Source organism: Pseudorca crassidens, chromosome 17 (genome assembly GCF_039906515.1).
Source record: "Pseudorca crassidens isolate mPseCra1 chromosome 17, mPseCra1.hap1, whole genome shotgun sequence".
NCBI classification, from domain to species: Eukaryota; Metazoa; Chordata; class Mammalia; order Artiodactyla; family Delphinidae; genus Pseudorca; species Pseudorca crassidens.
This window is the reverse complement of record NC_090312.1, coordinates 48015055-48037959: the sequence shown is the minus strand read 5'-3', so window position 1 is coordinate 48037959 and position 22905 is coordinate 48015055. Positions and strand designations below refer to the sequence as shown.

The 22905-nt window shown below is 36.6% G+C and overlaps 1 protein-coding gene across 5 annotated transcripts; it reads left to right on the top strand.

Moving 5' to 3' along the window:
• Positions 1 to 335: 335 nt before the first annotated feature.
• On the top strand, positions 336 to 18609 carry LOC137210204 (receptor-interacting serine/threonine-protein kinase 2-like). 5 transcript variants are annotated; one of them, XM_067711840.1, is made up of 8 exons: positions 640 to 726; positions 2496 to 2577; positions 4151 to 4271; positions 5419 to 5572; positions 8210 to 8365; positions 16229 to 16386; positions 17468 to 17517; positions 18357 to 18609. In XM_067711840.1, exons 3-8 carry the CDS (start codon positions 4177 to 4179, stop codon positions 18521 to 18523), a joined length of 780 nt encoding a protein of 259 aa, XP_067567941.1. In that variant the 5' UTR covers positions 640 to 726; positions 2496 to 2577; positions 4151 to 4176; the 3' UTR covers positions 18524 to 18609. The 5 variants fall into 5 exon arrangements, with proteins under 5 accessions (XP_067567939.1, XP_067567941.1, XP_067567943.1 ...); XM_067711842.1 differs by lacking the exon at positions 4151 to 4271 and having other exon boundaries at positions 642 to 726; XM_067711839.1 differs by lacking the exon at positions 640 to 726 and having other exon boundaries at positions 784 to 2577.
• Positions 18610 to 22905: the final 4296 nt, after the last annotated feature.

Sequence of the window (22905 nt, the reverse complement as noted above, 5' to 3'; positions counted from 1 at the left end):
CAAGAAAACCTTTCCAACCTTGTGGGTTGCGGGGAGAGAAGACAAATTGAGCGCCCCTGGCTCACTTCCCCACTCCCAAGCCCCCGCCCGAGCCCCGCCGGTGTGGCACACGTCGTCTGGTCGCCACAAGGCGGAGATCTCGGGCCTGAGGCCGAGGCCGGAGCCTTGCTGGGAGGATCGCGGGCCAGTGGCCCTCATCCCCGCCTCGGCATCCGCCGCTGACGTCGCGTGAGAAGTCTGGGGAGGGAGGAGCTCCGAAAGGCGGGCTCGGGTGGCTGGCAGCGCCTGGGAGGGCCAGGTCGGAGAGAGGAAGCTCCTCCCCTGTGCGCCCCGCCGCCGCAGAGTTGACCAGTCTCTAGAAGAGAAGAGTCCGCTCCGGCTCCGGATAAGCAGCGGCTTGGCGTGCGCTGCGCGGAGAATGGACGGCCTCGTGCCCTAATGTCCGGCAGGCTGTAGGGCCTGCCGACCCGGCTCGCGCAGGGGGTGGAGCCGCGGGAGCGGCTGGCACTTCCGGAATCGATCGGCTGCTTGAGTGCCCGCGCCACCCGCTACCATGAACGAGGAGGCCATCTGCAGCGTCCTGCCCACCATCCCGTACCACAAGCTCGCCGACTTGCGCTACCTGAGCCGCGGCGCGTCCGGCACCGTGTCTTCTGCCCGCCACGCAGACTGGCGCGTTCGGGTGGCCGTGAAACACCTGCACATTCGCAGCCCGCTGCTCGACAGGTAGGGCGCCCTGGCGGCTCCACCGCGGAGCCCCGAAATCTGCGTTCCCCACCCCACTGGCTCTAACCCCCGGCAAGCGGGCTCTGAAGCCCAAGCGACGGTGACCACTTGGGATCGGCCGGACACCTCGTCACCTCTAGGCAGCCGTTCAACGCTTGGGCTAACATGGTGGGGAGAGCAGGCTTCTCTGGAGATGCAGCAATCACGCTTCTTTTCACTGCCCTCTCCTTTTTTTCTTACTCCTGGGCCTCCTTTCTCCAGACACCAAAAATCAGCAATCACAGCCCAACTCTAAACGTCCTCTTTATTGAAGTTGGGTTCTGTTTGCTTTGTTTTTCCCTTTTTTTTTTCTTTTTTGAAGTCGAATTCTAGGGCTGCACTGCCCAATAGGTAGCTCTTAGCCATAGGTGGCTATTAACTTTTTTTAAAAGTGGCTATTAGAAAATTTCAAATTGTATATGTGGTTCACATTATATTTTTATTGAACAGCACTGCTGTAGAGTCTGGGACGTTTTGGTTTGGGCTTTTTGTTGTTTTTGGTTTACACATGTAGGCATGAAAGTTTAGATATCAAACTCAATTTAGTTTCTCCTCTTACCGTCACAGGGAAGGAAGCCTGTCTCTAGAGGAAACTTGTATTATTTTTGCTAACAATAAACTGAAATCAGAAAGCTGTTAAATGACCCAAACTTTTGAATGTCTCTCCCATCCTGGACCAAGTTTAGTGCAATGTCCAGATTTCAAGGGAAGGCTAGATTAGTTCCTGTTTCCAGAAAAACCTTTCAACCGTATATATTAACCAGTGAGTCTAGTCACTAGTCTTGTGTATTTTCCTTCCAATAGGAATTTAACTAGGCCCTGCATTCAATTCTTAGTGAGTTAACATCCATGACTGCAACATTCTCCTCTCCTCCCCCTATATCTAAAGTGAAAATACATCATGCTAGATGCCTGATTAGCTAGAGGCTGTCAGTATCCAACAGCAGATAAATTCCTCAGCTTCAGTCCTGCTAATGGTATTGACTTTCATCTGCCTGTGGCTTTTACTTGCTCTCTTGCTATCAGGCTTGGATGGACTAGATCTCACAGTAAGTTTGAGACACCTCTAGAAATTGTTCCCGCTTCTTGTGTACCATAATCCTGATTTAGTGATATACAGGGTATATTTACCCTGGGTCTTGAATTCTGTGGAGCGATTACTGGGAAATTATGTGTATGTAGTCAACTTTGAAGGGTGGTGGTTGATTAGAGAGGGTAGATGTATTTTAGAATCAACTATTAAAATATGTGGAAATCTAGCACTGATGGACTCCTTAGGTATTTTAAAGGAGATTGATCCTCCCATTTTGGATGCTGTTTCTCAAGATTTTAATTTATCTAAGTTTTGTGCCATTTGGGGCCAAGAAATGAAGGGAGTTCCCTCTCGTGCTCATTAACAATTTCATAATCTAAAATTCTTCACTAAATCGGGTAGGAAATTAATTCTGCCGTCAAAGACGCCATAAGGACCAGTGCAACACTCTGGCATTACTGCATCACATTTTTTCTTCCACTTGTTTCCTAGAATGTTAACATTAGCTGTATTTATGTAGTCTGAGCATAGGACTGGGCTCTGCAGTTGACTCACAGGGTGTCTTATGTCCTCACTTATGAAGTGGGAATAACAGATACATGTACTTCTTGGGCTCTGGTGTGGATAATGTTTGCATTGTTCTTTGAGATCACAAAAGAAAACTAAGTTTATGTGCTGTAACATGTTCTTATTTTAGTGATTGGTGAATTATTCTCTGTAACCTGACTTCTGCCCATGAGAGGACCTTCCCCAGCAATCTCCCAACGCCTTATGAATAGGTGAGTCTGATAGGTTGTTCAAATACCTTGTGTAAACAGTGTAACTGTTTTGTAACTGAAATTTGTTATGGGTAATTTTGGTAATATGTCTGTAAAAGCTGTTTTACATTTTTATTTTTTTAATATAAAAACCTAGTTTTAAACTGTGTTGGCTTTTTCTGTTTTCCCACTCATTCTTCCTGAAATCTGACTTCAAGAATTTTTCTTCTCTGATTAAGCAGTGAATGGAAAAAACAAAGGCTTTAGCGTCCCACAATTGCAATTCAAATCTGACTCCAAATCTGCCACTTATTGTTGGCATGACCAATAGAAATTATTAATTTATGTGAGCCTTCGTGCTCTCATATATAAAGTAGGGATAATGAAACCAACTGTAGTAAAGTGGCCAACAAATAATAGGATCACAAGAGAAGGAAGAATGCATCATACTCTTCATGGGAGGGGGAATTAGTACATTAAGTATCAATAAGATATCCCCTAGCATGCCCTCTCTATAATTCTTTCTCAGAGTATCCAGGAACCTTCCCAGCAAAGGTGCTACTCAATAACTGTCTTGTTGACCTACATTTCATGAGGCAAATACAGACCTGTTTCAGCTTAGGAAATATAAATTTAATTAAAGCAGGTCTCACAAACTGGTAAAATGGGTTGCCTCACAGTTGGGATATTAAGTGGCTGAAGAGCAGGGAGAAGAAGAGAAACTCTTTTATGCATTCTTGTAATTCTTGAATTTTGAAACACGTAAGTATATTACCTCTTCAAAACATAGATGACTAAGATGTTTTTGCTTTATTTTGCTTATTGTTTGTTTTTAAAGGAGGCTTCATAGTCTGGTCTGGAATGTCTGTTGCTTTTCTTATTTCGGCAGCCATTCATCAAGAGTTTGGGTGGTTTAAGCACCAACTAATCATCATTGTTTACCTAATAAGCTTCTCCTAGAGACAGTTCTCTTTCTATTACTGCTGCTACCAATACCAAATCGTCCATGGAAAAAAATTGGTGACAAATGCAGTTCCCTTCATATATATGTACACACACACATACGTATACACACACATACATACACACACATATACACATATATATATGTATATACCTCCCTTAGTCAATCAGGTCAATCAGTCAGCCACCAGAGCCTGGGTATTCTATTCAGCTAGTGTTTTTCTTTCTATTTACACTGCAACCTTTATAGTTTCAGACTCTCATTGCTTCACATCTTAACTAGTATTATAATCTTCTAATACCTGGCTTTCAAACTCTACCTCCTTCTGCTGATCCTACACCTTGCTGCCAAGTTAATCATCCTAAAAGTTTGTTCCACTCCTGTCACTCCTGTGCTCAATAACCTGTAGTCACAACTCAGTGACTACCAAATCAAGTGTAAATGCTCTCACCTGGCTTTAAGGCTCTGAGATGAGGCCCTACCCTACCCTATTCACCTTCACTCCCTTTACACACGCTGTTACACATCCTGATTCATATTAAACAATTTGTCATTTTCCAGATATAGCCTGTACTTTAACTTCCTTGAGTTCATTTGATACACATCTATTAGACAAATTCTGTGTGCCAGGTACTGTTCCAGATCCAGAGACACAGATGAAAAAGAAAGGCAAAATCTCTCCCATCTTGGGGAGGGACCACATATCTTGGATGCCCTTTTTCCAGTGGTTGAAATTCTATCCATCCTTAAGGTACTGTTGACATCTCTCTCTAAAGGCTGTAGCAACTCCCTTAGCCCAGATTTACTAGTTCTCTGAGCTCCCTATATTTATTTATTTATTTGCGTGCTTATTTACTTGTTTTTGATGGCGCTTATCATATTCTGCCTTATATTTTAAGTATTTGGTTTTCTTTTTTTGCTTTTCTTATTTTTTAACTTTATTGAGGAATAATTGACAAATATAATCGTATATATTTAAAGTGCAAAACATGATTATTTGCTATACATATACATCATCATGGAATAATTACCAATATCAATATAATTAACACATCCAAAGACATACAAGTGACCAATAGGTATATGAAAAGGTGCTCAACATCACTAATCATTGGAGAAGTGTAAATCAAGACCACAGTGAGTACTTATTTTTCTTAAAAAGATTTCTGGACAGTTTGAGGTCACAGACTATGTGTTTTGTTTTTTGGTTTTTTTAAACTTACTAGTCTCCATAATGCTGAGCACAGTTCTTTATTCATAATAAATGTTCAATATTTATTTGTTTTATGAATGAAAAATCAAATGAACCTGGGATCCAGAGTTAGCCCAGGGATCCATTCTAAGCATTTACCTGTTCTCAGTGTCCTTTTCCTGTGTTCCAGTATATAATTTCTAAGCATTATTGACCCTTATGCAACTATTATCATCTAGTCATTAAAATCTACAACATTTAAGTGTTTTAATATTCAGGATATTTAGAAAATTTTTACATGGTATGCAACCATAAAATTTAATATAATAGTCTAATCAAATTTGATCATTTTAATACAACATAAACTTAATGTAATTAGTTCAAGCACCTATCATTCTAATGTAGACTTTATAAACTTAAACATGGTATTCTTTCCCTTTCCTGAGAAGAGTACAATAATAATCTGTATGTAGCACTTTTTTCTGTCAGTGGCTTATACAGGTATTTTGGTCTCTAAACAGACCTATGGAATATATAGGGTAGATATTATCCCAACTTTAAACACGAAGAAACTAAGAGAAGCTGCATAATTTACATGAGGTCAAAAGCTAATGAATGAAAAAATCCAGGATTAATTAATATTTATGGGCTTGATAATTGTGTATTTTTCCTTACTTTGAAATAATTATACATTTTCTTTCTTTAGTGAAAGAAATGATGTCTTAAGAGAAGCTGAAATTTTACACAAAGCTAGATTTAGTTACAGTCTTCCAATTTTGGGAGTTTGCAATGAGCCTGAATTTTGGGGAATAGTTACTGAATACATGCCAAATGGGTCATTAAATGAACTCCTACATAGGGTAAGTATTATACATTTTCAGTCGTTATAATTCTGTTATTCAACCTATATAGTACTTTCGTTTTACAAATGATCAGATTATTTGGGGATATATAGATGAATCAAAATAAGAATAATGAAAAACTTCACCATTTATGGCTTCTTTTGTGTTGTTAAAACTACTGTGGGGCTTCCCTGGTGGCACAGTGGTTGAGAGTCCGCCTGCGGATGCAGGGGACATGGGTTCGTGCCCCGGTCCGGGAGGATCCCACATGCCGCGGAGCGGCTGGGCCCGTGAGCCATGGCGGCTGAGCCTGCGCGTCGGGAGCCTGTGCTCCGCAACGGGAGAGCCGCAACGGTGAAAGGCCCGGGTACCGCAAAAAAAAAAAAAAAATACTGTGGAGTCAGACCCTGCATTCTAAGTGACCTAGATTATTTTGCTTAGGTTACTGTTCCTGAGGTTTACATTGAATTCGAATATCCACATGTATATATATGTAAGAGAGGAACAGGAGAGAGAAAAGATAAACTCTGCACACCATACAATTTATTGTTAGTTTAAGCCAGATTTCATTTTATGTTAAAGACAATGTAGGGTTCAAATTAAATGTTAATAATACCAGTTCATAAAGTTCTGAATTAATAGACCAAATAAATCTGAGTATCAAATACATGAGCTTTTCCAATAATAGACAATGGCATGAGCCATGTACCTTTTTCCCAAGGTATCAGTTATCTGGCTTTAATTGTGAATCCCATCAGTAAACAAATATGGCCCAGTTGTGGGGGGTGTCCTCATTCTCAAAATATGTGTATCCATCTATTGTTGTTTGCTTGCTCTCATGTTACTAAGATTATCTCTAGCCTGCAGTTTCTGTCAAGAAATATTTTTAAAGAACTCGGTCTCTTTTGTGAGGGGTGCTTTAGTTAAAACTGAGTAGTAACATAATCTGTAAAATCTAGTCACTGAACACTCCTAAATTCTGATACATCACAGTGATCTATAAGCAAACAAGAGAGAATGGGTGCCACTGTCACCACTCATGGAGTGACTTCCTCTTTATTTCGGGATACAACACATTCTGTTTGTGACAGGACCATCTGAAACAAGGGCAGAGTAAAGTAACTAGTGTCAGTGTATAAGATTTGTGTAACCAACACAGCAAGTAAGATACAAATACTAATTAAACACAGTTTCCTTTTGTTAAATGAGTATAAGCATAAATTCTAATGTTGTCTTCCCATACCCCAGCACCACAGTAGATGCTCTGGTACCCAAATTTGGAGCCCATTAGAAATTCTAGAGCCTCCTACAGGGGGATTGCTGACTCCTGGAAGGAATCATAAAATACATAGTGAGCACTCATCTACCTTCCTCTCCATGATCAAAAGCTTCCATATAGCACTATACTGCAGAGAGGCCTTGTTACTTCTTTAAACTATATAATTTTCAGAAAAAGTTACCTTTTTAAAGATTAAAAGATTCAGTTACTCAAGGGGATGGGAATCTGTGTATACAAGAGGAAGTAATGTTGAACATTTGTGTTTTGTGTTTCTTTTGGTGTCCTGTATTATTAGGTCAGGATTTATCTTGAAGCACGTTCCCCCAACCTCACAAAAGATTGATGAAAAAAATCAAAATACTATGTAAAGACAAGTATTTTGAGCCACTCCCCTGCCAAGTTAGTTAATCAATGAACTATAAGCTGACCCATCTGCAGAAAAAAAATTCTTAAGAACAGTGTTGAGCTCAGTGGAAGCATACTTTTTCATATTATTTAGTAAAATGTACCCAGTGGCATGGTCCCTGATGATTCATAGTTGGATATTCCCAAATTATCTAATTTTTCTGAGTATGTTCATTCTCCTGGGAAGCTGTATTAAAACTTTTATGTTCAGAAAACATTTAAGAAAGTTCAGATGACTGTCACTTGTAAGTACCAGGAAATAGAAAACATTACATTTTTAATGTTTCTATGTTATATATACTTAGAAATGAAGATGATTTTTGTCTCCTTCACAAAAGCAAAACTCCCAAATGCTAATTTTTCAAGCTGAAATGCAAGTAAATATATGATTTAAAAATATGAAGTATTAATGCTTAGTAAGTAAATATATTATGGTCATAATTTTAATTGATGCAGTGGTTATCATCGTAATCAAGTATGGTTTTATATTAATAGGAAATTTAAAATATAAATTTTGAATAGAAACAAATTTGTGTGTGTGTGTGTGTGTGTGTGTGTGTGTGTGTGTGTGTACACATTCATGGGCACAAGTTATTTGATAAGAAGCCATAGAATGGGAAGGTGGGTATGAGTATAAATACATGTCTGGGTATTATACAGATAAAAAATAATTTAAAACTGTCTCAACTGAAGAAAGCCCCCATACCATGTAGTTGCATTACCAGTATAAACTAAAAGGAAATATCAGTACTGTAAAGTCATTATTTTCTCTAATAATTGAGGAAAGTAAGATACAAGGATGTTAAATAACGTCAAATTGATAATATAACAAAATGAGTATTTTTTGCCCTGAATTTAGTTATACCAGATATTTAGTTTAATACTATATTTCCTCATGGAATATTTCATTTTCTAAGTGGAAATAAATTTGGCCACTAATTTTAGTTTTGTTTCTTTCCACATATATGAAGAAAAATGAATATCCTGATGTTCCTTGGCCATTAGGATTTCGTATTCTGCATGAAATTGCACTCAGTGTAAATTACCTGCACAATATGAATCCTCCTCTACTTCATCATGACCTGAAGACTCAGAATATCTTATTGGATAATGAATTTCACGTTAAGGTAGTTACTTTTTTTAAAAAAAAAAAGCTTATCTGCATCCTTGTGTTTAATAGTTTTAAAGACTTTTTAGTTATTTCTTCTATCTTACCAATTTAATACCTCTGCCTTTTCCATAGCCCCTAATTCAGTGCCACTTCTTCCTGCTGCAGTGAGTTAGTTATTCCTAGACTACAGACATTGGTAAAATTATGGTTCAAAATACAGTCATTCTGTTCTTAATTTAAATTGTCGATTATACCTTTGTTAACTTTTCATTTTGAAATTATTATAGATTCATAGATGGTTGCAAAGATAATACAAAGGAGTCCCATGTACCCTTCACCCAATTTCTGCCAGTGGTTACATCACATATAATTATAGTACTATTTCAGGACCAGGAATTTGGCATTGGTACAATGCATGTATATAGTTCTGTATCACTTTATCATGTGTAAATTTGTGTAACCACCACAGCAATCAAGATATAGCACTACTCTGTCACAAGAAAGATATCACTTATGCTACCCCTTTATAGTCATACCTTCTCCCCTCCATCATACCTAACTACTGTCAACCACTAACCTGTCTTCCATCTCTATAATTTTGTCATTTCGAGAATACTATATGAATGGAATCATACAGTGTGTGATATTGTGAGACTGCTTTGTTCACTTAGCATAATGCCTTTGAGATCCATTTAAGTTGTTGCTTGTGTCAACAGTTGGTTCCTTTTTCACTGGTGAATAGTATTCCATGGTATGGGTGTACAAAAGTTGTTTAACCATTCAGCTGTTGAGAGATATTTTGGTTATTTTTAGTCTTTGGCAATTACAATAAAGCTCCTATGAACAGTCCTGTGCAACTTTTTGAACAAACGTAAGTTTTCATTCCTCCTAGATGAATGCCCAAGAGTGTAACTGCTTGGTCATATGGTAAGCATATGTTTAGCTTTTTAAGAAACTACCTAGCTACTTGCCACAGTGGCTGTGCCGTCGTATATTCCACCAGCAATGTATGAAAAACCCAGCTTTTCTGCACCCTCACCAGCATTTGGTATTATCATAGTTTTTTATTCTAGCATTCTAATAGATGTATAGTGATACAGCACCATGGTCTTAATTTTCATTTTCCTATAATGTTGAATATTGTTATTTATTTATTTGCCATCTCTATATCCTTTTCAGTGAAACATCTCTTCATATCTTAAGACCATTTTCTAGTTGGATTCTTTGCTTTTATACTATTGGGTTTTAAGAGTTCTGTATATTTTTTAGATACAAGTCCTTAATCAGATATGTAGTTTGCAAAATTTTTCTGCCAATCCAAAGTTTGTTCTTTTCATCCTTTTAACAGGGTCTTTCACAGAGCAGAAGTTGTAATCTATTTCTTTTATGATCATGCTTTTGCTGTCATGTCTAAGCACTCTTCACGAAGCCACAGGTATTGCAGATTTACTTCTATGTTATCTTCTAAAAGTTCCATAGATTTATGTTTTACATTTAAATCTGTGATCTGTTTTGAATTAATTTTTTGCATAAAGCATAAGATTTAGATACCTAAAGGCACCAGAGCAGTAGTGATTTCAGTTACCCTATATGTAACTGAAGACAGCAAATAAAAAGTAGTTGCTGAGAAATTAATACTAAATGTAACTCACTTTATTTTTACATAGTATTTTGCTACACTTCAAATAATGTACATAATTGAAGATTATTATAAGTATCCAAAAATGTTCAAATAAGTAATAAGGAAGTTGGAACAATAGAAAAATAAATATAAAAAGTGTGAGAAAAGTTAAGTGAAAAAATAAACCTTTATTGAAGGCACTCCCTCTGCCTAGAATAAAATGGAAGGAAAAGGAAGAGAGAAGCAAGCTGCTGCCTCAATACTACTTAAAAAAAAGAGACAAATCTATTCCATCAGTTATAGAACCATACAGGTAGAAGTGACCTATTCTAGTCCCCTAATCAGCTGGTCCTCTGAATCCTCACTACAACAATCCCTCATCTCCCAAGGCAGTTACCCTGTGACAAGAGAGTGTTTAAGCTCCGTAACTGAATGACTGTGACATTTTTTTATACGATCAGTCAAAACTCCTTCTCTGTTGCTTCCACTCATCGGTCCTAGTGATAAAGTGAGTTCAAAGTCCAATTTTATTTCCACCTGACAGTCCTTCTGAGATTTGAAGTTAGCTATAATCCCCTTACTTCTCACGTACACTTTTCCCTTATACACATCTTTAGTTTCTTCAGCCAATTTCCTTATTACATAGGTTTTAATCCCAGGTGCTATCTAGATGCATCTGTGTTTAAATCTCTCTTAAATTTTGATCCTCAAAACGAATCCAAATACCCATATATACCTAACACAAGTTTGTGTGGCCAATACATTAGTGAGGTCAAACAAACCAAAATGTCAGAGTTTGGAGCAGAGAAAGGTTTATTGCAGGGCCAAGGAAGGAGAAGAGGTAGCTCATGCTGAAAAAACCCTAACTACCCAAAGGGTTTCAGCAAAGCATTTTTAAAGGCAAGGTGAGGAAGGGACACACCTTGGGTATGTGGTCAGCTCTTGCACAAATTCTCTGATTGGTTGATGGTGGTCAATCCTTAGGTGCTAGAAGGTCTGGGGATTACGTGCCCATGATCATCAAGTAGTTAATTTCTTCCATTTGTTGGTGGTTTTAGCATCTGAAAAACTCAGGAAATATGCATCAGATACTATTATCTAGGTACTTTAGAGAGGAGCTAAAGCAGTAGATATGTGGAGGGAGGTCTGTCCCAGGAAGGCCTCATAGGGTCCTGGTCAGTTACACCCTTGATGTGGTGTGATAAATGTAGAATCGTCCTTAAATACTTTACTTCGTATTCATAGTTCCTTACTAATTCGTCTTTTGGGGGGCAGTCCTATAACAACATTCAAGTTGGGCTCAGTGTCAACAAAAAACACTGAGAGGTTTTCTTTCTTTCTTTTTTTTTAATGTATTGTTACTTAAGTCATGTCTCCTTGTCATGTACTTCACAGGATATTTTCTGGACATCATCAAAGTTTATCTTGTTAGATTTGGGTGATAACTTCAGCTCTTAAGACCTTTTTGAATGTTTTTTCTGTAGCCCAAGGATTTTTAACTTTGTCCTCCAGCTTTGTGTCATCTTCAAATTTAATTAGCTGCTTTTTTGTATCTTCAAGTCATGATTAACTATTAAGCAGTACAGAGCTCAAATCAGAGCTACACAACATGGTCTGAAAACCTCCTTTCAAGTCAATATCAATCCTTTTATTAATTAGGGCTTTTGGAGAATAAGCATTCATTTTGTTTGGAATACTCCTAAAAGAGCTGTTATACAGCCCATATTTCTCCATTTTTTTCCATTAGAATATTACAAAAGTCCTTGCTTGACTGCTTTCCCAGGTGTCCTTGTTACCAAGTCCAAGTTCATACTGCTCACTGTAGGACAGGGCCAGTAAATCAACAGATGAGGTGTTGGGGCAAGGAATAGCAACTTTATTCAGAAAGCCGGTAGACCAAGAAGATGGTGGACTAGTGTCCCAAAGAACCACCTTACCCCAGCTAGAATTCAGACTAAAAGGGGAGAGGGTGTGGTTGCTTGTTGCAAATTTCTTGGACTCCTTTGTTCTTGCAGCAGTCCATGTAGGTCAGATCTTGATGTTCCTGTAAACGTCCAACAAGACAAATGTAATTGTCTGTTCTGTAACTTTTTATCTCTGTATGAATAGAAAAGTGTTATACCCTTAAAGGTCAGAGCCTTGAGAATGGGCTGTCTTGTATATTTCAGGCTATAGGCAACATTCTTAACTTGTAGCAAAAGCAATAGAATACGAAGGTTACAGTAAAAGAAACAGATCCAATATGGAGTCAGATTTATTCTTCCTTGTTACATACTCATGACTTACTCCCTTTCCTTTTCTTCCTCATTATCAGAGTGGCTTTCCCTGACAACCCGCCTAGTTCCTCTGTATCCTCATACCTTGATTAATGCTTCTCCATAGTATTTTTCACCATCTTACAAAACATTTTTTATTAATATGTTTATTGACCGTCTTCCCCAATTATAATATAATAAGCTTCACAAAGACTAAAATGTAGTCTGTTTTATTCACTGCCACCTGCTTAGCATATGCCGTATAGAAGCATTCAATAAGTAGTTGTTGAATGAACAAATGAATGAATTCCAGATCTTCTATATATACCCGATAGGTCTGATAATTTAATAGTCAAGGATATTATTAAAGTACCTCAGAATGTTTTATAATATACAAACTGTTTTAACGTTTACTCTTTGACAGTAGTCCTACTGACAAAAAAGGAAATGAAGTCTGTCATTCCTTTATTAAGTATTTGTGGAGCAACAGTGTTGTGCTAGACATCCCAAGTACTTGGGATATGTCGCATGAGGTCTGAAATTGATCACTGGGCTAATATAATTTTTCATTAGTTCTTTCTGGCTCTTTTATCAATTACTCATAAAGTAACCCTTTCATTACATTTTTAAACCTGGGATTAAGGGTAGTCTCTGCCAATATATAGATTTGCAAAATCAATATTATTTTCCCTTCTTAAAAATCAGAATGACATTTGCTTTTCTCGTATCCTGTAATACCTCTCCATCACCATGGAGGTATTCGCGAGTATTCTAACTAAACCTGAAGTATATGTAAAATGACCTGAGATTTGTCCTTTATAAACTTTTCAACCTCCTTGGACTTTATTTTCTTCATCTCAGTCCAGAAACTATTCTTGATACAGAAAACAGAAGCAAAGTAATAGGTGATGATGATCCCTACTTTCTCTTTTTCATTGATCAGTAGGGTAGCCATGGTCTTTCTTTGAAATAAATAGAATTTAAAATAGTTTGGCTTTGTGTTTTTTTTTTAACTTTTATTAGCTTTAACACATACAAAACTGTGACCTTTCTAATACTATTCTTATAAATTATGATACTCTTTTATATGCATCCTGTGTGTCTCTACTTTTTATTTTATAAATGTCCCTTAAAAGTCACAGTTTACCAGTGACTCATGAAAAAGTAACAGTTACCTGATCTACCTATCTTCTTGGAAGGGCCTTTAAATGAAGTGCAAAAAATCTTTTAAAATACTTAATGAAATTAAATGGAAACACACCTTGCTACAGTTTTTTGAAGTAAATTTTTATACTGGAATGCTAACCAGAAACATAGTATCTAAAAGAAAAACATATACTACCAATTAAGATCAACCAGGACTTTTCTACTTTAAAAAGAATACATTCAATTTGTTTATCTGCTGGTCAGTATCAATTAGTGCACCTTAAATACAAATGAACCTGTGGTAGGCTTATTTGAAATAAATGTTTATATGTACCATGTTTGATTTCTCAGCTATTCTGTCCATCATGTGTGGAACTTCTAAGAATACTTAAAGTTATTCCTCATAGCTTCTTACTGATAACTTTATAAATTTACAGACATGGATAGTATTATATAAATGAAAATAGCTATTCTGGTAGGGTAATAAGATTATGGATGATTTTTATGAATAGTGTGTTTTAATTTCCTCTAGTTTTTTAATCTTTTTTTAAATTGAAGTATAGTTGATTTACAATATTATGTTAGTTTCAGGTGTACAGCAAAGTGATTCAGTTTTATATATTTTTCAGATTATTTTCCTTTATAGGTTATTTTGAGATACTAAATATAGTTTCCTGTGCTAATACAGTAAATTCTTGTTGCTTTTATCATCTTTTTTAGCTAAAAAGAACCTTTACCTTTGAAATGCATGTTAAGATCTTGTATAGAATAGAAAAGTTCCTATCCTCTGTCTTCATTGCTGAATGATACCAGGACCCTCAAGAAATCATGGAACTTGTATTCCTCTCATCATATTCTTCACTTTTTTTTCTTCTCTGGAAGATCCAGATTTAATGAATCGTGTCTTTGGTATATGGTGTTTGCAATAGAGAAGGGGGACAAATATGGTTCCATGTGAAAGCCAAACTAAATTAGCTGATAAAGGGAATTCTGATTAAGTTTTCTAGGTGAGATTTAAGAACATAGATGAAGACCTTAGGTGAAGTGAAAGGAGCACATAAGGAAGCAAGCTCAGAATACATTTTCTCCAGCACTGTATTCAAACCAGTATTTAGCCCAGTAGTTTGCAATTTGTGGGTCAGGTATAAGATGGACCACATCCCAGTTTTTGTTTTTTTTTTAACATTTCTCACTGTGGCACAGAAGTAAACTTTGCTTCTCATAGTAATGCTTATTATCCTAGCAGATGTGCAGCTGGAGTACTTTTTTTGCTTTTAGAGAATGAGTGGGAGGAATAAGAGTTTGTAGTGGCAAGTAGAAGTAAGTAGGATATTCGCTTCCCCAGAGTCTTAATACCACCTCAAAGTGTATTAAAGGCCCTGAAACTGTGTACTGTGCTTATTAGTATTGTATGAATAAGAGCAATCTTTAGAGGCTTATTCCCATGTACAAGACATTAATAATACTAACACACAGGGGTCATTTACTATGTGTCAGATACTGTTCTGAGTGCTTCACTTAGAATAACTAGTTTAATATCCTCAGTACAACCCTGTGTTATGTTATTATCCCCAGTTTAAAGATGGGTAATCTGAGGCACAGAGAAATTAGAAAACTTGTCCAAGGTTGCACAGCTAATTAAGGGGTAGAAGTGGAATGTAAATCTAAGTAATCAAGGCTCTAGAACCCATGTTCCAGAACACATATTATATTGCCTTTAGAAATCAATCCAGCTTATCTTCATGTAGTGGCACCATGTTTCCTCTTGGTCTTTTCTAATTATTTTTCTTAGACTTACCCTTTTATTATGATACTGTATGAAAGATTCATATAGGCTACCCCCTCCCTTTTTGGAGTGGGGCCATAATTTTTTTTAATCTCAAATTCATCTAAACACTAAATAACTTATTTCTTCTCTTAAAGCTAGTGAACATTTTAAGAGTTAAATGATTGAACCACAAATGGTGTGCTGGATAGAGCTCATTCCACTCTGTTGACTCCTAAATTGTGCCTTGTGAAGACCTAAGTGATTTAAATTAAATGTCTTCAGAGTTTTCCTATACTCTTTTGTTCACTAAATATTGTTTCTGTTCTTACATTTTTGTCTCCCTTTTAAAAAAAAACATTGGAACGTTTTAGATACTTAGTTATAAGATACTGTGTATTGATAGTATCTGCACAAAATTTACAAGTGAAGTAAAACTGTAAAGGACATATCAAAAGTACAGAATGTTTGTCAGTGATAATGCTTTAGGCAGTCCTTGTCATGGACATAAATATGTTTTATATGCTAATTATACTATTGTTAACAGATATTCTTTTAGTGGTAGGCATAAATCATATAATAATGAGTTATACTATATTGGAATTTTACTTATTTCAAACTTTAAGGATACTATTTTTAGCACATTATAAATAAGAACATATAAACCTGAGTTGTAAACAATACCCAGTGACAATCGTATTAGATGTGACTAGTTTAGCAGTTTTGTGAGGTATAGGTAAATTTTGAAAGCACATGATATAAAGCTACTTGTCACAAAAAGTGCAGTGTATATACTCATTCAGAATAAAAGGCAAAAATACTCCTGTTTAAGTTTTCAAAACTTAGTCTCTTTTAAAATTTGTAATATTATGCTGAACTTCAAGTCAGTTTATATTGCTTTTAGAGTTGTTGGGTTCAGCACTATGGAATCCAATTTGTTAAGAAACTAATAGACTATTATAGAAATAAAATATTAATACATATAGCATTTACTCTGGTCTCATGTCTAAATATAATAAATATAAACAAAAACAATTCTTGAATTTTTTTAAAGAGAAAATTTAAAAATTCAATTACTCTTTTCCCTTCCAGATTGCAGATCTTGGCTTATCAAAATGGCGCATGATGTCCTTCTCACAATCACGAAGTAGTAAATCTGCACCAGAAGGAGGGACAATTATCTATATGCCACCTGAAAACTACGAACCTGGACAAAAATCAAGGGCTACTATCAAGCATGATATATACAGGTACAGCATGTTACTTTTGCTCAGAGTTAACCTTGTCTAAAAAGCAAGATTAATCAATCCGAATTTTGAAGCTATATTTTAAAAGTATGATTTTTATGCTTCTCTCATAAGTGTGGTGAAAATAAATTAGAGACAGTGGTTAATGTTTTTCATATTAAAGATGCCTTGCTTTGGGAGTTCCCTGGTGGCCTAGTGGTTAGGATCCCGGTTTTCACTGCCGTGGCCCAGGTTCAGTCCCTGGTCAGGGAACTGAGATCCCACAAGCTGTGTGGTGCAGCCAAAAAAAAAAAAATTAAAAATTAAAAATGTGAAAATAAAGATGCCTTACTTTTTTTTTTTTAATATTTATTTACTTATTTATTTGGTTGCGGCGGTGGGCTCCTTAGTTGCGGCACGTGGGTTCCTGGGTTGCAGCATGCAGGCTCCTCAGTTGCAGAATGCATGTGGGATCTGGTTCTCTGACCAGGGATCAAACTCGTACCCCCTGCATTGGGAGCATGGAGTCTTAACCACTGCGCCACCAGGGAAGTCCTGATGCCTCACCTTAAGCTACTTTTACATCCTTAAAAATTATTAAAGCATATCTTGTTGTCCTATCAATTTATAATATTCAAGGGTTTTTATCATATGTGACCTTGATAGGAGGAGGGAAACAGTGCAGATAACATTTAACACTACCAAAAGAGACAGTACTTACACCAGAAAAAGAGTCAATAGAATAGGGCTACATGAGACAGCCTTTTTTATTGCTCTTTATTTTGTGTGAATAATAGAATCATGTAATTAAAGGGCATAGCTTATCTAGGTGTTAAAGAATCATCCACAAGTTATCCTTGCCTATAACTTCAAGTTCTTATTACAGTAATTTCCTAATTTTTCAAATTGAATTAATTCCCTTTCAAAACAAAACTGTATATGAATATTCATCATCTTGGTTCTATATAGTGATTCTTTAAGCAGCATTTCACTACATTATTACTTTTAAAAATGGTATCTCACAGGCAGCTTTTAAAATCAGTACCATTTTAGTTTATTATGAATAGTTTATAAAGTACTATATGTATATTTTTATCTTAAAGAGCTATGCAGTTATCACATGGGAAGTCTTATCTAGAAAACAGCCTTTTGAAGGTAAGTGTACTTTGACTTCCTTATTCTAGGTGACATCATATTGGTAAGTCATACTCAGAACTATCTGAATAAAGATCACTTATTTTAAATCTGCCTAACAGTCATTTTGTGGAAAACACACTAGAAAAACAACAATTTGTCATTGTGAATCCACTGTATGATGGAAAGTACTGGATTAAGGATCAGAAAAATGTGTAGATTCTTCTTGTTCTGATAGTAATTAACTCTATTATAAGCCACTAAATCTCTTAAGTCCTCATTTTTTTATCTGCAAAATAAGAATTTTGAATTCTTATTTCTAAGATTCATTCCAGCTATAAAATCGTTTGTATGAAAATTTCAGTAGTGCTTCTTCTAAAGACCAGCAAATACTGAAGAATACTTTTAAAATTTTCTGATAATATTGTCTCTTTCTTTATTTTGAGGTTCATTTAGGTCAGTTTGCTGTGTAACAACCTCAGAATCTCAGTAGTTTACAAACTAAATATTTATTTTTCATTCACGTTGGGTTATTAGTTGCTATGGCCCTTCTTGGCTCTGCTAGGTTCTGCTCAGCTCTGCTGAGCTCTGTTTTACTCTGCTCTCTTAATACTCCATTGGCCAAATCAAATCACATGGCCAAGCCCAGAATTAAAGAGGTGAAGATATAAACTCCTCCCACGAGAGGCAGCAAGTCTGGCAATAGCTGGGATCTAAACATTCCTTTGACAGAAAGGGAAGTAATGAATTATTCCTAAGATTTTAAGATTCCCTCATGTTCATTTGGTTGGCTTTAGAATGTATTTAATATATTAAATCATAATATATTTCTAATGAATGAAATATATTTGTTTTGACAGAAGTCACCAATCCTTTGCAGATTATGTATAGTGTGTCACAAGGACATCGACCTGACACTAATGAAGAAAGTTTGCCATTTGATATACCTCATCGAGCACTTATGATCTCTCTAATAGAAAGTGGATGGGCACAAAATCCAGATGAAAGACCGTCTTTCTTAAGTTAGTGTACAGTTTTAATCTGGGCCTTTTGAATTACAAAAATAACAAATACGCTGTAAATAAAATATTCCTTGAACAACTACGAAAGTTAGCTGACAAGCTCAAAGTTTTTTTTTTTCTAATTCAAAGTTGTTTTTATTTTATGAGATGAGATTGAAGTGGTAAGGAGAGGCTGTTGACTATTATCATAAAAAGGTTAGAAATTTATTCCAAGTACAATGGAAAGCCATTAAAGTGAGTTTTTCAGGGAAATAACATGATTAAATTTAAGTTTAGGAGATATCACTCACTGCTATGTATAAAATTGATTGGAGAAGGGCAAGAGTAGAATTTCCAGACCAATCCTGGAGATCGAAAAATCAGATAGAATTAAGATTTATTTCAGAAGTAGAATGAATCATCACCTAAATGTAAACATAAAAGAAAATCTTCATGATCTTGGGTTAAGCAAAGAGCTCTTATATATGACATCAGAAACAAGACCTATTAAAAAAATTCTTTGATAATTGAACTTCAAAAAAATTGAAAAATTTTACACTTCAGAAGATGCTATAGAAAATGAAAAGACAAGCTGTAGACTGGGAATCATCTTTCCAACTAAAAAAAGAAAACCAAATATATTTTCCATTCAAAACTTATGTCTAGTGCTCATCAGCATTGTATTTTAAAAAAATCAAAAGTTGCTATAATAATGGATTAACATCTTATCTCTTATCTCCCAGAACCATGTAATAGGGTGTGTGTGTGTGTGTGTGTGTGTGTGTGTGTATGTGTATATATATGTACATATATGTGTGTATGTATTGGCTTGGCCAAAAAGTTTGTTTGGCTTCTTCTATAAGATCTTACAAAAACCTGTACGAACTTTTTGGCCATCCCAATACATATCTCCTTTGTCCCCAGTGCCACTTCCAAACTATAATTTCTTCTCCATTCCCTAAAGACTCTAGCTCTTCTGAAGATCATGCCATTAGGCAGTACTTCTCTACAAACTTCCTGGTTTTTCCCTATTGTTCATTGCAGAACAATGGCTTTTGGCTTACTTATTTCTACATCCTGCATTGATCAGTGCTGCTGAATATTTGAGAGGAGTGCTCTGCGGATCTCTGGAGTTCTCTGTGTACTTCTCCTCTTTGGTGCTCTGTCCTATAAACTCTATCTGCCTCCGTCTACCCTAACTCCCAGCCCTGTCTCTTCAACTCTGAGCTTCCTCTGGGCCCCGCCTTACTTCTCTACCCTGTAGTATAGCTGGAAACTCTCCCAAGGCAGTTAGCTTGGGTAGTCAGGCTGTCATAAGGCTGACCTCAGTTGTTTCCTATCACTTAGAGATCACTGTCCTTTGTTGCCTGATATCTAGTGTCTTGAAAACCACTGTTTCATGCATTTTGTCTGGCTAATGGTTGCTTAAGGCAGGAGGGTGAATTGGTCCTTGTTTCTTCATCTTGGCCAGAAATGGAATTCATTGGTTTCTCTTTAAATTAATGGCTAAAACTAGGCACTAAACTCTACTTAGCAATTCTGTTATGTTTCTCAAATACATCTACTATTCCATTCTCATATATCACCTGTTCTTAAGTTGTGGTGCAGGGACCTCTGGAGGTGGGGTTGGTTCCTGAGACTTTTCTAAGTGGTTCACAAAATCAAAACTTTTCAAAATAATAAATATTAAGGTATTATTTTCCCTTTTTACGCTCATCCTCTGGAAAAATCTTTCCAGAGACTAAATTAAGTATGATGATATTGCTCCAACGGATAATGGAATGTGTTTTCATATACTCTGATGTGTTAAAATTTTCTGTTTTAATCTAATGTAGTAAATATCAATAGATATGACCAATATATACAAAAGCTCTTAATAATTTTGAAGAGTTCTGAGACCCAAAAGTTTGCGAATTACAGACTTAAATGATCATCTTGTACTACTGTAGGAGATGCGTAAGTCCCATACTTCATGTTTCCAAAGTGAAGATGAAATTCCATTTCAATCCCTAAGAAGGAAAGCATGGAAGGAACATTTCTAGTCCTATCTGCCCCTCAGCACTCCTCCTCCTCATTTGTTAGTTTTAGAGAAAAAGCAAGCGTACTTATCTAGTCCCTTCTCAGTTTTCTCCTCCTTTTAGAAGTAAGCTTGTCTAAAGGATGCACACATTTTATGCTTCCCCATATGGAAGCAGGTGAGGCCTGTAGCTGAGTGAGTAAAACTGTCAACTGAAGGGACAAAGTGTTACTAAGCCCATATGCTACAGATCTAAAAAGGGACAGATTCCAATTAGCTTTATCAGTAACAAAGGTGATGTTTTGATCATCATCTCTCATTATTGTGTGGCTTTTCTTAATAGATTCTGAACTTAGGAAGACAAGACAGGGGTAATGCATATTGTACCTTATCTTCCCTTCTTAAACCTCCTACACCCTATGTTCTGTATTTCTTTTGAGCATTGAGAAAGTAGAAACCATGAGAGAGAACTCCCTCGTAGTTCCACTACCAGATCTATAAACTTAGTTGTACTTGACCTGTCTTTCCTGCTTTATCTCTTTTACAGTGGGAAAAAAGTGTTCTTATACAATTGTAAACAGTATTACTTGTGCTCTGGATGCCATTCCCTTACTCTCTCCAGCATTCTGTTCTTTATATTCTCTCTCTGCTCTTGCATTGCCAATCTCTGCCTGTCTACTGGATCGTTCATCTGTCATACAGATCTATGCTATTATTATATCCTGTCTTTATATAGGAAAAAAATTCTTGACCCCATATCGTCCTTCAGCTACCACCTCATTTTTCTACTCCCATTTAGATCTAAACACCTTGTAGGAATTGTCCATACTTATTGTCTCTACTTCTTCACCTCTAATTCAATTTTTAACAAACTTCCATCAGTCTTCTGTTTTCATATCTCCACTAAAGCTGCATTTGTTCAAGTTACCAAGGATGGCAATTTTGGAAAATACTGCTTATCTTACTTGGCCTCTCAGCAGATTAGATATGGCTGACTCTTCCCTCCTTGAAACGTTCCCTCTGATACCTTCCAAGACACAAGAGACCATACTCCCTATTATCCTCTCTTCCTCTACCTCTTTTTTTCTTCCTCTGCTCAATTTCTAACTGTTGGAATGCCTCAGAGCTCTAATATGGGTCCTTTACTGTTTGCCATCTGTACTTTCCCCCTAGATGATCCAGACCAGATCATGGCTTTTATACCATGTATATGTTAGTGATGCTCAGTTTTATATCTAGAGCCCTGGCCTCTCCATTAAGCAACAGGTCCATATATTATTGTAGTAATAGTGGTAATTATGATTGTTTCTACTCATTGGCTATTATGAATCATGCTGCTATGACTGTTCATGTGCAAGTCTGTGTGTGAACATATATGTTTTCATTTCTCTCAGGTAACTACCTGAGTGGAATTGCTTGGTTGTATGGTTGTGTGGGGACTAGTGCCTGTGTTCTGGTGGATGAGGCTGGATCTTGTCTTTCTGGTGGGCAGGTCCACGTCCGGTGGTGTGTTTTGGGGTGTCTGTGGACTCATTATTATTTGAGGCAGCCTCTGTGCTAATGGGTGGGGTTGTGTTCGTGTCTTGCTAGTTGTTTGGCATAGAATGTCCAGCACTGTAGCTTGGTAGTCATTGAGTGAAGCTGGGTGCTGGTGTTCAGATGGAGATCTCTGGGAGATTTTTGCCATTTGATATTATGTGGAGCTGGGAGGTCTCTTGTGGACCAGTGTCCTGAAGTTGGCTCTCCCACCTCAGAGGCACAGCACTGACTCCTGGCTGCAGCACCAAGAGCCTTTCATCCACACGGCTCACAAGAAAAGGGAGAAAAATTAGAAAGAAAGAATTAGTAGCAGTACAAAAAAAGGAGGGAGGGAGGGAGGAAGGAAGGAAGAAAGGAAGAAAAAAGAAAGAAGATAAAAATGAAATAAAATAAGATAAAATATAATAAAGTTATTAAAATAAAAAAAATTATTAAGAGAGAAAAAAACGGACGGATAGAACCCTAGGAGAAATGGTGGAAGCAAAGCTATACAGACAAAATCTCACACAGAAGCATACACATACACACTCACAAAAAGAGGAAAAGTGGAAAAAATCATAAATCATGCTCTCAAAGTCCACCTCCTGAATTTGGGATGATTGGTTGTCTAAAGGAGGGAAGGAAGGAAACAAAGAATGAAGATAAAGTAAAATAAAATAAAGTTATTAAAATAAAAAGTAATTATTAAGAATAAAATTTAAAAAAAAAAACAGACGGATAGAACCCTAGGGCAAATGGTGGAAGCAAAGCTATACAGGCAAAATCTCACAGAGAAGCATACACATACACACTCAGAAAAAGAGGTAAAGGGGAAAAAATGATAAATCTTGCTCTCAAAGTCCACCTCCTCAA